Genomic DNA, 16,736 nt, shown 5'->3' on the forward strand with positions numbered 1-16,736 from the left:
TTTACATTATGAAATGGGTTCAGACAAGGTTAGATTTTCAAATTTTCCAATCCTTGAGTAAAAACTAAGGTTTATAGAGAATTGAACAGTACACATGATTGTGAAGATTTACAGTCTGATTTAAATTCATTTGGGGCATGGGCAGATCAATGGCTTCTTCGTTTCAATGAATCAAAGAGTGTGGTACGCTTGATTGGGGGAACCTACTTGTGATGCAATCCCTCCAACATTTGCTCTTACCTGTTTAAATGCATGCACCTGAGCACAAAGTACTGAAGGAGAGCTAAATTGTGATTGCCCATTGTGCGCCGACATTGTCACCAACAGTTGCTTTTTGAATACACCTGACGCCTAATGTCTGTACCAATAAAAACTTGGTCAGAATGTTTGTCAATATAAAAATGTTGAATAGCTAAAACCACCCAGATGGTCACTTGATCTATTAAAGCAGTACCTGTAAAGCCTTCTCAGTACAACACAATACAATACATTATCCATTTATTTTCTCATTTCATATTAACATATGACAGAATGAGGAAAGAATATGACAAATGTTTGTGCGAGGCTGTTACATGTGTTTACATTACAAATTAATGAGAGAAAAAAGAAGAATCAAATATTCTTCTAGCATTTTACAAAACAGTACATATGTATAGATACTATTACATGTGTAGTAATACATAGTTTAAATCAATACGGCAAATATCAATATGAAGTTTATTATCTTAAGATGTCTAATTCTGATGGCAAATTTTCATGGCCATTAATTTGATATACCATTAAAATATTACGAACTCATTAAAATTGAATCTGACATATTTAATCAGATCATTAATCAATTTTTAATTAACTGCCATTAACAGAGTATTAAAAAAAACTAATGGCCCCATTAGTGTTTACTAATTAATGTGGAATTAAGGGGTACTTTTTTAATGGCACATTAATTTCATGCCAGTTAAAAATTTTCGTGGAGTTTTAAGGAGCCAGTTTACTTATTTTAATGTTTTATTTCAAGCAGCTTTTCATGGCCATCAAAGTCATTTGAACAAGGTATATTTTACCAGGGTTTTAATATATTTATTTCATGGCTTTTTAATATATGGCATTAAAACTATGGTCATGTAAATTCCATTAAATGGTAAGAAGTAATGGGTGAATTTTAGTGGTGACCTGTTAAAACTCTGTTAAAAATGTTTGAAAAAATTAAGGCTAATTTCATGACCCCTGAAATGGCATGTGCATCCAGTAGTGAAATATGAGGAAAATATCAGTACATGGAATTATTCCTTTAAAAGAGATATTTTAATTACAAAATACAGATAATGTTGCAAATTGCAGAAAAAGAACATTTTTTGGTATTTCTTTATATTTATCCCCGTTTTTTAGCTCACCTGAGTAATACTAGGTGAGTTTTTGTGATCGCTCGATGTCCGGCGTCTGTCAACATTTAGCTTGTGTATGTGATAGAGGCTTAACTTTTCAACTGATCTTCATGAAATTTTGTCGGAATGATAACCTTGATGAAATCTAAGCCAGATTTGTAAATGGGTCATTTGGGGTCAAAAACTAGGTCAGATCAAAGAAAAACCTTGTGTATGCGATAGAGGCTGTATTTTTCAATTGATCTTCATGAATTTTGGCTGCAATGATTACCTTGATAAAATCTAGGCCAGATTCGAAAATGGGTCATCTGGGGTCAAAAACTAGGTCACTAGGTCAAACCAAAGGAAAACCTTTTGTATGCTATAGAGGCTGTATTTTTCAATTGACTTTCATGAATTTTGGTTGGAATGATTGCCTTGATGAAATCTAGGCCAAGTTCGAAAATGGGTCATCTGTGATCAAAAACTAGGTCAAATAGAAAAAAACCTTGCGTGTGTGATAGAGGCTGTATTTTTCAACTGATCTTCATGAATTATGGTCAGAATGATTACCTTGATGAAATCTAGGACAGTTTCAAAAATGGGTCATCTAGATTCAAAAACTAGGTCACCAGGTCAAATCAAAGAAAAACCTTATGTATGCGATTGAAGCTGTATTTTTCAATTGATCTTCATGAATTTCGGTCAGAATGATTGCCTTGATGAAATCTAGGTCAAGTTCGAAAATTGGTAATCTTGGGTCAAAAACTAGGTCATATCAAAGAAGTAGCATGTGTATGCAATAGGGACTGCATTTTACACCGAATCTTCATGAAATATGATTAGAATGTTTGTCTAAATAAATCTAGGTCAAGTTTGAATGTGGGTCATCTGGGTTCAAAAACTAGGTCACCCTGTCAAATGAAAGAAATACCTTGTGTGGGCTATGGGTCTGCATTTTACACTGGATATTCATAAAATTTATTCAGAATGATTGCCTAGATGAAATCTAGGTCAAGTTAGAATATGGGTCATCTGTGGTCAAAAACTAGGTCACTAGGTCAAATAAAAAGAAAACCTTGTGTATGCAATAGTGACTAATTTTCAATTGATCTTCATGAAATTTGGTCAGAATGAGAGCCATGATGAAATTAAGGTCAAGTTTGAATATGGGTCATCTTGTGTCCAAAACTAGGTCGCTAGGACAAATCAAAGAAAAATGTTTTGTATGCAATAGAGGCTGTATTTTCAATTGAGGTTGATGAAATTTGGTCAGAATGATTGCCTTGATAAAATCTAGGTCAAGTTTGAATATAGGTCATCTTGGCTCAAAAAATAAGTCACTAGGTCAAATTGAAGAAAATACTTGTTTACACTTAAGAGACCACATTTTTGGTCCAATCTTACTGAAAATTGGTCAGAATATTTGTTTCCATTAAATCCCTATGTCAAACACTGTTATGATGTGTTTCTCAGGTGAGCAACCTAGGGCCATATTGGCCCTCTTGTTTCAACTCAGAGAGAAATTAATTTATCAAGAGATCCTTTGGAAGCATTCAATGCAACCTTGAAAATGAGAGGTCATGAAACTTATATCTCTACTTACAACCCCTAGCAACAGTTGAAGCTGAGAGTAGATTGAATGGATACATGAATCAGCTGTTAATTTCTAGCTCACCTTTAGAAGCACAAAATGTTACGTGTGAGTTATTGTGATCGCTCATCGTCTGTCTGTCCACACTTTTCTTTAAACAACATCTCCTACACCATCAGGCCAGTTTTGATGAGACTTCACAGTGATGTTCCTTGGATGGTCTTCTTTTAAATTGTTCAAAGAATTTAATTCAATTTAGAACTCTGGTTGCCATGGCAACCTAAAGGAAAATCTTTTCTAAAGTCTTCTTACCCTAAACTACAGGTCATAGGGCTTTTATATTTGGTATGTTGCATCATCTAGTGATCCTCTTCCAAGATTGTTCAAATCAGCCGCCCTGGGGTCAATTATGGCCGCGCCCTGGGTATCACATCGTTTATATATGGAAAAATTTGAAATTCTTCTTGTCCAAAACCAAAGGGCATAGGGCTTTGTTAATTGGTATGTAGCATCATCTGTTGGCCCTCTGTCAAGAATGGTCAAATTATCCCCATAAGGACAAATATGGCTCCGCCCTAAGGGTCACATGGTTTATAAAGACTTGTATAGGGAAAACTTTCTTGTACCAAACCACATGGCCAAGGGCTTTGGAATTTGGTTTGTAGCATTGTATAGTAGTCTTTTACCAAGATTATTCAAATTATCCCCCTTGGATTAAAACTGGCCCTGCCCTGGGGCGGCAGAGGGGTACATGGCAGGTGTATATAGTGGAAATTAAAAAATCTTCTTGTGTGAAACTGCTAGCCTGATTTTAAAATAGTTTAACAAGAGCTGTCCATTAGACAGCTTGCTCCACTATTCGGGGATTTGACAGTAAAATGAATATATGTCTCAAAAAGACCTTTGCTTTAAAAGGAAGATACTCCAAGGGACATAATTCTGTCAAGAACACAAATTGGAGTTACTGGAATTGTTACCACACATGCAGATGATGATGGTAAAGATATATTTTGAGTTTCAAGTCATTATCTAATATACATGTAGTACCAAAGTTATGTCCAGAAAACAAGATTTGTTAAAAACTTTAGTATGAAAGGTAGGGATTGTTACCACACATGCAAATGATGATGATAAAGATACATTTTAAGTTTCAAGTCTTTATCTTATATTGCATTAAATTTATATCCAGAAAGCGAAGATTGCAAAAAGAAATTAAGTACAAAACGGGCATAAAGGGGCTATGAAAATCAGAAGTCTCAGTCCCTTGAAGTGTTTCAGGAAGTGATTGTGATTGTGATTGAAATCTATTAGTTTTAGGATACATCTATGTTGCCATATGATAGGCTGTGTTTTAGATTTACAGCAAAACTTGCAACAAATTAATCCCATATTATTCATAAATTTATTTTGGTTTAAGAGATTATTTTGATTATGTGATTCCGGACAGTGCTATCAGACTTTAAAAATGTTTTTCTCTAGAGCTTTGATATTTGACATGTGATATAAGAGTGTGACTCTCTACCATAACTGTTCAAATTATTGCCCTAAGGTCAAAAATGGCCATGCCCGTGTGCAACATGTATTTACTATAGGCTTATATATAAGATACTTTAAAAATCTTCTCTGAATCAATAATAGCAAGAGCCTTGATATTTGGCATGTGATATCAGAGTTGTACTGTCTGTTCCATAATTGTTCAAACCACTGCCCAAAATTCAAAAATATGTTTGTATAATACAGGCTATCAGAGAAGAAACATAACTTTATACTTGTACCATTATGTTACACAGACACACTTGAAGCCTTGTACACAGGTGAGCGCTTATGGGTCAATGGATTTCCATGTTCTGGCTGTTGTGACCTTGACCTTAAATAGAATGACTCTAAAATCAAAAGGGATCATCTACTCTGCATGTCCAATCATCCTATGAAGTTTCAATATTCTAGGTCAAGTGGTTCTCCGGTTATTGTATGGAAACAATTTTTCATGTTCAGGCCCCTGTGACCAGACTAACTGTAGACCTTTGATGGAGTGACCCAAAATCCAATAGGGGTTGTCTACTCCATAAGCCCTGCCACCCTTTGAAGGTTCTAGGTCAAAGGGTTCTCCAGTTATTGAAAGAAAACAAAGTGTAACGTACGGATAGACTGGGCAAAAATAGTATGTCTCCCCCAGTGGGAGAAACATAATAAAAGGGTGGTTGCTTAAGGTCAGTAGATGACTGCTATTAATTTAGGAGTCAAAGGTCAGGCACGAGTAAGGGCACTCGTTTGGCCATTTTTGGGGCCCATTCCCTCATAAAATAATGTTTTTTCCCCTTTCTCAGAAGAAAATTCCCCTGAAATGGCTAATTTCTTTATTAAATGCTTTTGTTGGATTTAACATCACATCGATATAATTATCCTGTTGCCCCTCCATATATTATTTCATCATGATCAGGCACCTAGGTTAAACCATCAGCCTTCCATTAGCCAGCTGGATGGTTCCTAACATGAAGAATTCAGTGCCTCGTGAGGTTAGAACCCTGATTAGTAAAGGGCAAATGATTTGAAGTTGGTTTGAAATGATTTATAAAGAATACAAGACATCATGATTAAAATTTGTCTAAAGCGTTTAAACGTAGAAACCATTTCCTATGGCCAGTCAGTAACTGTAGTATGTTTGGACTGGGATAATTGCCTTTGGCTGATTGATCGCTCTTATTTGGTATCATAATGTCAAGATTTCAGTGGCCTTTGGGCTATAAACAATTTCTGACCAATAAATGGAAAAAACTTGGAACTGCAGTTCAGCAGATGACCCTATTGTTTTGGGGTTATTAGGTCAAAGATAACCCTGTTTCAATAGACTCAGACCACCAGTGACAACCCTATAGGTAATGCTACATTTTAAATATGGTATCTAATGAGCGTAACGGACAAAAACACTAACTTTATTATTGAATTTATTCTGAAAACGAAGTAAAACTAATACATGTACAAATAATGATAAAAATATAAAGAACATAATGCCAAACTATACATGGATATTAATCACATAACAAATTCCCAGCCAGTTTTACTATTACTAAATGTGATTAATACCGCCACCCGATGTTGCTTTGATACAGTAAGATCATGACATTTGACCTTCAAGTGTGATCTTGACCCTGACCTGGGTTATGCATTCTGCAAGATGTCTAGGAGAATTTAACAAATGATGCTAGTTTTATGAAAATGCTTCTAGCAGTTCATATAGGGAGAGGTCACAAATTTGATCTTTGACATTCCAGTGTTACCTTGACCCTATTGACTTGGGTTCTGCACTCCACGTTACCTGGCTGAGGTTAGCAACCAACATTAATTTTAAGAAATTCATTCTCGTGGTTTAGAATATCCGCCTATCTGATCTTTGGCCCCCGTGTAACATTGACCTTAGACTTGTTGACTCAAGTCATGTGCTATGGAAGTCATCTTATAAAGAGGTAAATAATGGACGCAAGTTTTATGAAAATCTTCCAAGCGGTTTAGAAGATATGGAGCAAGCGCAAGGAGAATCACTCTGACCTGTAAGTGGGACCTTGCTCTTGGACCTGTTCTGGCATGTGTGTTCTACAAGGTGAAGTTAATAATTGATGCTAGGTATATGAAAAATTCAAGCTATTTAACCTTTGACATCCAAGTGTGACCTTGACTTTCATCCTAGTAACTTGGGTGGTGCACTCTACATGTCTTGATGAGGTAATTATTTCAAGCTAGTTTCATGAAACAGTATGAAAAGGATAAGAGATCAAGCTATTTCACCTTGAAGTGTGACTTTAATTTGATGCGCACTCTTGATGTGTATTGTTGCAAGTTTTAGTAAAACTTTCCTAGCAGTTAAGAAGATACAAGCGAACATGACGGATGGACAAGCATGACTCCAATACTGACCCCATTACTTATATTCAGGGCTATAATTAAGTGACAGTTAAGTGACTGCATTTACAATGCTAAAATCAACAGTAACTGTTGCTTACTGGTTTTATTATATCTGATTATATATCTCTTATTATTTTTTTAAAGATTAAGCATAGTAAGATACAAAAACTGCATATTCAACAACAAATTTCACGTTATTCAAAGCATTTTGTTCAAAAGTTTTCATTACAACATGATGACACTACACTGGTATACTGGTTTTTACAGCACACCAACAAAGTACATTGTACATATTACATGACTAAAATTCTCAATATACATGGAAATAAAAATACCTGACATGCAGTAAAAACTTTATACCTGCTAGAATCATAGAGATATAGCAAAGTTCAGACCTAGCAAGTCACTCCTTGCAATCATGCAAGGGTAATACAGTGGTTCTAATTCTTTTCAAAGATAAGTCAACCTAGAACCACGCAAGACTTCCACATAATAAACAAGTGTTGTAATGCCAACAAACTACATACTTCACTAGAATAAATAAGGTGTGTGTATAAAAATGTAAAACAAGAGGGCCATAATGGCCCTATATAACTCACCAGAGTTGATCTTGCCTACTGACCTCATTTTTGACCCCAAATGACCCAGTTTCGAATTAACCTAAAGATCATAAAGACAAACATTTTGACCAAGTTTCATATAGAATGAGTCACAACTGCTGCCTTTAGGATGTTTACAAACTTTTCCATTGATTTGACCAGGTGACCTACTTTTTGACCACAAATGACCCAGATTAAAACTGGACCTAGAGATCATCAAGACAAACATTCTGACCAAGTTTCATAAAGATTGAGTCACAACTGTTGCCTGTAGAGTGATCACAAGCTTTTCCTTTGATCTGGCCTACTGACCTAGTTTTTGACCCTACATGACCCAGATTCAAACTTGACATAGAGATCATCAAGACAAACATTCTGATCAAATTTCATAAAGATTGAGTCACAACTGTGACATCTTAAGTGTTCACAAGTTTTTCCTTTGATCTGGCCTGCTGACCTAGTTTTTGACCCCATATGACCGAGTTTCAAACCTGATTTAGAAATCATCACGATAAACATTCTGACCAAGTTTCATAAAGATTGGGTCACAACTGTGGCCTCTAGAGTGTTCAAAAGCTTTTCCTTTGATCTGGCCTACTGACCTAGTTCTTGATCCCACATGACCCAGTTTCACAGTTGACCTAGAGATCATCAAGACTAACATTCTGACCAAGTTTCATAAAGACTGGGTTATAAATGTGGCCTCTAGAGTGTTCACAAGGCAAATGTTGACGCACGTCGGTCGCCGTACAATGACCAGTCACAATAGCTCACCTTGAGCACTTTGCGCTCTGGTGAGCTTAAAATTCAACAGGATGGTCAGGATCCATGGATCCATGCTGTTTGCTAAGGCCTAAAAAATTCTTTGTTTCCGGTAACATGCTCAAAAAAATTAAGGTAGGTATGTCGAAATTTTTTTTTTTTTTTTTTTGAATTTCTTTTTATTAGGGGAGACTTCGGAAATTATTTCTGTGTTGAAAAATGAACACAAATAAGGGGGTTATGCCTTTAGAGCATCAGTAAGTTGATTTCTAACACCACTGACCATGTTTAAAGCATAAAAAGTGCAGTTTTGTAACTTTTGTTAAAAAAGTTGAAAAAAATATTCTCCAGGGCCATAAAAACATTTAGGGTCAGGCCAAAAATTTAGGGTAGGTCGGGATACCGGAAACAAACAATTTTTTTTAATCCTAATGGTTTGTCTAGTTGCAATAGGCTTTGAAAGCGAACAGAATAGATCCTGACCAGACTGCACAGATGCGCAGGCTGGTCTGGATCCATGCTGGTCGCAAATGCACAAAGTTGGGTTTTCTCAAGGTGTGGCTCAAGTATTTAGTAGACTATAACATAAACCTGTTTCACAGAGGATTTCAGTAATCACATAACATATCTGCTGGAAATACAAAAACTACCCAAAACAATTACATACACTACAGTCGAGCCTGTCTAAGAAGACTATGTGAAATTAAGGAGTTTTTGTTAACAAGTGGTCATTTTTAATCAGTAAAATATAAGTAATATTAGTATATCATATGACAAGGAATGGTGACCTTTCAATACAGGCTGAACAGTAGTGGTATTTAGTCAGAGGCCGTTAGTGTACAGGTCTGACTGTATACATGTTTGAGTTGATGAGAAATATTTTCTAAAATTAAGCATATAATATACTTTATTAATTAACTTTACATACAACTACGCGAATATCACAAAGTATGGAAAAGAATATTGTATGATATATCATTGGATAAAATGTAAATAAAAATAGGTAAGGTAAAAATGTAATTTACAAATGGGTATAAATAGAACTACACAAGTAAAATTGCACAACAGTGAAAATTTTGGCTCAATTTTGTTTATTGGTTCATTTAATATTCCATTTTTCAACACTATTTCAGTTACACAACAGCGGTCAGTTCACCTGATCCGTTTTCCTGCATTTTATACCAGTATCAACTTGTCCGTGGTTACAATAGCTAACAACTTATATTTTTCACAATTCAGGTTACATGTACTCCAACAAGTATGAAATTTAAACCTCAATAAACTAGAGCTATCACTAAAAGTGATGAATGTACCCCCCGCATGCACTGACACAGTACATTGCAATTTGATGCACACAAGATTACATAATTATGTGGACTGTATGTATATAGACTGTATGTATACAGTATAGTAACAAAAAACAAAGTCACACAACTATGCAGAATATTTATCTAAAAGAATGTAACATGCACCATGCACAACTAGGGTTGGTACTGATCACTTGTGTGAAGTTTCATTAAATTGTGTGTAAGGGTTTGGTTGATTAGGCACGCACAAGATTGCATATGCAGACTGTATGTACATAGTATGTTAACAAGAAACAAAGTCCCATAACTCTGCAAATTTTGTCGCTGAAAGAACCTAACATGCCCCATGTACAACTGGGGTTGTACTGATCACTTGTGTGAAGTTTCATTATATTGTGTCAAGGGGATGAGGAGAGATGGTGCGCACAAGATTGTGTCTATGTATATAGTAGAGTAACAAAAAAACAAAGTCCCATAACTCTGCAAATTTTTTTTCTGAAAGAACCTAATATGCCCCATGCACAACTACTGTTGTTACTGATCACTTGTGTGAAGTTTCATTAAATTGTGTCAAGGGGATGAGGAGAGATGGTGCGCACAAGATTGTGTCTATGTATATAGTATAGTAACAAAAAAACAAAGTCCCATAACTCTGCAAATTTTTTTTCTAAAAGAACCTAACATGCCCCATGCACAACTACTGTTGGTACTGATCACTTATGTGAAGTTTCATTAAATTGTGTCAAGGGGATGAGGAGAGATGGTGCGCACAAGACTGTGTCTATGTATATAGTATAGTAACAAAAAAACAAAGTCCCATAACTCTGTAAATTTTTTTTCTGAAATAACCTAACATGCCCCATGCACAACTACTGTTGGTACTGATCACTTGTGTGAAGTTTCATTAAATTCTGTCAAGGGGATAAGGAGAGATGGTGCGCACAAGATTGCGTCTACGGCCAGACGGACAGACAGACAGACAACCTGAAACCAGTATACCCCCCCTTACAACTTTGTTGTCGGGGGGTACAAAAAGTTTTGTATTCTGCACCAATAATAATAATGTTCGTAACAAATAGCTATCTTATATAAATCTGAATGATTATCATGATTTAAGTCATATGGGCATATTACATAATAATTATGTTGTTTAAGTGCTGCCCTTATACTGGAGTGTATGTTAATAATAACATTACCTTAACGATTAATTAATTAATGTATAAACTACAATAGATCAGACTTAGAAAAACAACAAAATGTAGCTGTAAATGTACTGCCTTCCAAGTCTTAAAATTAACTCTAACTGTAATGCTCTTCATACCCTTATGTTTACCCAGGCCTAAGGTTCTAAAACTGGGATACATGTAATAGTTTAACTGATCTAGACATCTTGCCAGTAACCAAAGATTTCAATTTTTTGTCACACTTGTAACACAGTACCTAATGGAGGCTTCTCTCACTCTACTGAGCATGCACATAGCAGAAAAAGCATAGGGCATCAAAAGTTGCATACCCACATTATATTAGACCTTTACAACGGACACGGACAATGTAGACGTACTATGTACTATGGTCAAAATCTGGGGGATTTCTCAAAACATAAAAATTGGAACACATAACCACAGGGATTCGTTTTATTATTCGATTATTTTTTAAGACATCAAATTCAAATGTTTTCATCTTATTATCAAGACACAGGATATCTTTATAATTCTTGGAAGCGTTATTCTCTGCAAGGAATAAATCTTGTATACAAATAGAACACAGACGAACACATATATCTACATCTTACAAAAAAATACCATGACTGTTCAGTATAAACAAATTTAAACAGTTGATTTTTTTCATCCTAGCGACCGAAAATACATTCTTAAGGTAAGTCCTAATATACGTTAGCAATAACCAAGTTTGGTGACTATGTTTCTCAATCAGAACTAAATTCATTTGCCGGTAGCTGTTTCTTTGTTTAGGTACAATAATATTGACCCCAATTCAAGCAGCCTGCAAAGCAATCTTAAGCTAGAGTTTTTGTAAGCATGTTTTGTGAAAATATGTCATTCCAAATTCCCCCCCCCCCCCCCATTCCACTCCAAAAAAAACAAACGAAAACCTTTGTCTCTATTTTCAGTAGCAAACAAGTTGAAATTAGCTGCAGCTGCCAATATATCCAGGACTTTCCATCTTATATACTACCTACAAACAAAGTGTTATCGTAATATCTCATTCTTATTTACAGTAAAGGCAAAACAATTAGTAAACTACCTAATTTATTTTGTAGTGAATTACGCTTCCCAAACTTTTTCAACTTTCATTTTTGAACCGGCTCTATTTCGCTACCCTCAAAACTTGTCAAGTCAAAAGTGCTAATGTAAGACAGTAAATCTGTGCAAATCACTCTACATATTATGACTATAACTTTGTATTGCCCGTTTAATTGAAATACGTTTATAAATTATTACAAAAAGTAGCCTTTCTTTACAGCTTAGTGCCACCTTGGAAGTATCATTAGCTCTTTCTTCCACTCACCTCATTTGCTACCAAAAGCAAATGGAGCCAGTGTTTACAGGCCGTGTTATAGCTCATTTTGTTTCTAAGTATCCATTTTCCTCCAACCCAGTGACACTTACACCTTGACCACCAAAACATAAGGCAACAAAATAAATAGAATTTTATTCTCCCAAACATCCAGACCTTTACCCCCCCCCCCCCCCCACACACACACACACACACACATACAAGATACAATTCTACATCGACCCTCACTTCCTTTTTCTGTAAGCTTACACAACATGCAACTTTACTGGGTTAAACCTTAATCTCTATATATTTTTTTTAAATGCGCTTTAATTTATAACCAGACATATTCTCACAAGTTCCTAAAACATGTTTGAGAAAACCCCCCAAATTTGAACGAAGTACAGAGTACGTTTACATTTACATTCCCATGTCCGTGTCCGTGATAAAGGTCTATTAGGATGCAGCTGTCAGTGTCCTGGTTAATGGTGGAGGGAGTGATGCTGAAATACCACTTTAATACTGCTGACTTTAAGCTGTTTAAACAATCAGTTTTAGTCAGTACATACTTAAGGTTTAGGAGTATATCACCAAAATACAGAAATATTCAATAAACGAACAACATCGTTACCAATCTTATAACTGACCATTACATGTTCTGCCATACTGTCCCGTACTTAAAATATTCTGAAAATGTGGTCCCCCTTTGAAAATGAATGCCATCTGTAAAAATATACAAGAGGACCATGATGGTCCTGAATCGCTCACCTCTTCCCACATGATCCAGTTTTGAGTATGACGTCGTTTTTTCTATTATTTGACATAGTGACCTAGTTTTTGAGCTCATGTGACCCAGTTTTGAACGTGACCTAGATATTATCAAGATAAAAATTCTGACCAATTTTCATGAAGATCCATTGAAAAATATGGTCTCTAGAGAGGTCACAAGGTTTTTCTATTATTTGACCTATTGACCTAGTTTTTTAAGGCACGTGACCCAGTTTCAAACTTGACCTAGATATCATCAAGGTGAACATTCTGACCAATTTTTATGAAGCTTTCATGAAATATATGGCCTCTAGAGAGGTCACAAGGTTTTTCTATTTTTAGACCTACTGACCTAGTTTTTGATCGCACGTGACCCAGTTTCGAACTTGATCTAGATATCATCAAGTTGAAGATTCAGACCAACTTTCATACAGATCCCATGAAAAATATGGCCATTAGAGAGGTCACAAGGTTTTTCTTTTATTTGACCTACTGACCTAGTTTTGGATGGCACGTGACCCAGTTTCGAATTTGACCTAGATATCATCAAGGTGAACATTCTGACCAATTTTCATGAAGATCTTGTGAAATATATGGCCTCTAGAAAGGTCAAAAGGTTTTCCTATTTTTAGACCTACTGACCTAGTTTTTGACCGCACGTGACCCAGTTTCGAACTTGACCTAGATATCATCAAGGTGAACATTCTGACCAATTTTCATGAAGATCTTGTGAAATATATGGCCTCTAGAGAGGTCACAAGGTTTTTCTATTTTTAGACCTCCTGACCTAGTTTGTGAAGGCACATGACCCAGTTTCGAACTTGACCTAGATATCATCAAGGTGAACATTCTGACCAATTTTCATGAAGATTTTGTTAAATATATGGCCTCTAGAGAGGTCACAAGGTTTTTCTATTTTTAGACCTACTGACCTAGTTTTTGACCGCAGCTGACCCAGTTTCGAACTTGACCTAGATATCATCAAGATGAACATCCTGACCAATTTTCATGAAGATCCATTGAAAATTATGGCCTCTAGAGAGGTCGCAAGGTTTTTCTATTTTTAGACCTACTGACCTAGTTTTTGATGGCATGTGACCCAGTTTCGAACTTGACCTAGAATTTACCAAGATGAACATTCTGACCCATTTTCATAAAGATCCCATGAAAAATGTGACCTCTAGAGTGGTCACAAGCAAAAGTTTACGGACGGACGCACGCACGCACGGACGCACGCACGGACGGACGACGGACGACGGACACCGCGCGATCACAAAAGCTCACCTTGTCACCTTGTGACAGGTGAGCTAAAAAGTAAACAATTGCTGAAAACTGTGTTCCACCTAGTTATGTGAAATTTCAACACTCGCACGCTATTTCAAATGCATCAAAACGAACATGTGTAACAGTTCCTTGAAAATGGTGAGTTTTTAAAGGCGTTTGACTGTCCGGAAGTGGGGCCCCTTTAGGCAGTCATTTTCCGGATTTCAATGTTTAAATCAGTATACTGACACTTGTTTTGTAGAGTAATATATACGCTATCATTACAAAAACTACAAAACATGTGTCAGTATACTGATATAAACATTGAATTCCGGAAAAGGACTGCCTAAAGGGGTCCATCTTCCGGACAGTCAAACGCCTTTAAAAACTCACCATTTTCAAAGAGCTGTTACACAAGTTTGTTTTTATGCATTCGCAATAGCGTGCGAGTGTTTAAATTTCACATAACTAGGTAACTAGGTGGAACACAGTTTTCAGCAATTGTTTATTTTTACTTCATTACAAATGGCATTCATTTTCAAAGGGGGACAACTTTTTCAGAATATTTTAAGTACGGGACAGTAAGGCAGAACATGTAATGGTCAGTTAAAATATTGGTAACGATGTTGTTCGTTTATCAAAAATTTCCGTGTTTTGGTGGTATACTCCTAAACCTTAAGAACAGTTGAGCAAGTTTGAAAACAAAAAGCTGACATTCCTGGGAACATAAGTTTCTTGGGAGTTCTGGTGCCTGTGTTTTGCCTGTTCATAGGAAAATCCTGGGATTGTCCCATTCTCACTTACTGGTGTGAAAATTCCCAGGACTATCCCAGGATTTACTGTTCCTTTTTCGCATGGGCTAACTGACTTTGAGGCATAAAAAGCGCCAAAAAATAAAAATTTCTTTCTTGGACGTTTGATAGATCCATGTGCTATAGAATAGACCAACAACAAGACCAATGTCGAGAAGATCGCCCAAGTACAAATATAAGGCAGGATTTTTCCAGGATTATGCAGGGAAGATCATTTTATCTGGATTCCTGTTTCTACAAAGCGGGAAAGTAGACACTGTACCAGGAATTTTCAAGAAGACCGGGATCCCGGGTATACTGCAAAAAAAGCATCCTGGAGTTTATAAAATAGAGCATAATTTTCACAAAGACCAGGACCCTGGCTGTATTGAAACAAGAGGACCATGATGGTCCTGAATTGCTCATCTGTCCCTACATGACCCAGTTTTGAACTGAGTATGACATCATTTTTTCTATTATTTGACATTGTGACCTAGTTTTTGAGTTCATGTGACCCAGTTTTGAACTTGATCTAGATATCATCAAGATAACAAGAGCTCGTCGAACACTAAATGCCCCCCTTGATGCATTCAGTAATTGCACATGGAACAGAAATTATTTGCTCACTGTAAACAAAAGTTCTACTGTTCTGGTTCAATGTGACATTGACCTTTGACCTATTGACCTCAAAATCAACAGGGGTCATCTGCTGGTCATGATCAACCTCCCTATTAAGTTTAGTGACCCTAGGCCCAAGCATTCTCAAAGTATTGTCCGGAAAGGGTTTAACTGTTCCGGGTCATTGTGACATTGACCTTTAGCCTACAGACCTCAAAATCTATTGGGGTTATCTACAGTTCATGACCAACCTCCCTATAGAGTTTCATGATCCTAGGCCCAAGTGATCTCAAGTTATTGTATGGAAAGTGTTTAAAAGTTCCGGGTCACTGTTATATTGACCTTTGACCTACTGACCTTAAAATCAAAAGGGGTCATCTGCTGGTCATGGAAACCTCTCTATCATATTTCATGACCCTTGGCCCAAGCGTTCTCAAGTTATTGTCTAACTGTTCCTGGCCAATCTGACCTTGAACTTTGACCAAATGACCTCAAAATCAATAGGGGTCATCTGCTGGTCATGATCAATCTCCCTATCAATTTTCCTGATCCTAGGCCAAAGCGTTCTTGAGTTATCGCCCGAAAACCGTTTTACTGTTCCTGGTCACTGTGACCTTGACCTTTGACCTACTGACCTCAAAATCAATAGGGGTCATTTGCTGGTCATGACCAACCTCCCTATCAACTTTCACGATCCTAGGCCCAAGCAATCTTGAGTTATCATCCGGAAACCGTTTAACTGTTCTGGGTCACTGTGACCTTGAACTTTGATGAAAACTGACTTAGAGAGCATACATGCTTTTGGTCACCAACCACCCGGCTGCCACAGGCTGCAAGTCAAATCATCATAGTGAATAAGTGTGTGAAGTTTCAATCCATATACAGAAGCAGTTACTGAGATACCCACTTACATACAAAATCTAAACCAAATCTGGACGCCACGGTGTGGAAGAATGGGTGAGTCCAACAGATCTGTCTATTCTTGGAATAGTTGAGCTAATTTATGCTGAACATCTATCATTTTAAAGCAATAAAATTAAGGCATAGAAATGACAATTTATCATTTAGTAATTTCAGTAACCAAAGACTGTATAAAATCATGTCAGTCCCATTAGTTATTTCTGAAGATCAGGTCAAAACAGCCACTCATTATACAGTAAATATATATTCATACAGACTGTTTAAAAAATAATTTGAAATTCATACTTTTATTTTATCATTACATGTGTGCTAAAATTGCAAATTGTAATAAGACACAT

The 16,736-nt window shown here is 36.3% G+C and overlaps 1 protein-coding gene and 1 long non-coding RNA gene across 6 annotated transcripts in view; one reads left to right on the forward strand and one right to left on the reverse strand.

Moving 5' to 3' along the window:
• LOC123528428 (uncharacterized) overlaps positions 1–16,736 on the forward strand; it is a 69,836-nt gene that overhangs the window by 45,885 nt on the left and 7,215 nt on the right. For 3 of the 5 annotated variants that reach the window (XR_008366791.1, XR_008366793.1, XR_008366790.1), the window contains exon 4: positions 14,992–15,315. Coding sequence is in view for 1 of the 5 variants with exons in the window: in XM_053521891.1 (XP_053377866.1) it covers positions 14,992–15,133 (142 nt within the window). In the remaining 4 variants the exon portion in view is untranslated. Of the gene's footprint in view, positions 1–14,991; positions 15,778–16,736 lie in introns of those variants that run through there. The other 2 variants (XR_008366792.1, XM_053521891.1) reach the window with 2 other exon arrangements.
• Positions 5,888–11,572, reverse strand: LOC128547944 (uncharacterized). Its single transcript, XR_008366794.1, has 2 exons — positions 10,373–11,572; positions 5,888–10,200 (listed from the first exon to the last, which is right to left on the reverse strand). It is a non-coding gene; the product is annotated as an uncharacterized LOC128547944 (long non-coding RNA).

This window comes from Mercenaria mercenaria, chromosome 13 (assembly GCF_021730395.1).
Source record: "Mercenaria mercenaria strain notata chromosome 13, MADL_Memer_1, whole genome shotgun sequence".
NCBI classification, from domain to species: domain Eukaryota; kingdom Metazoa; phylum Mollusca; class Bivalvia; order Venerida; family Veneridae; genus Mercenaria; species Mercenaria mercenaria.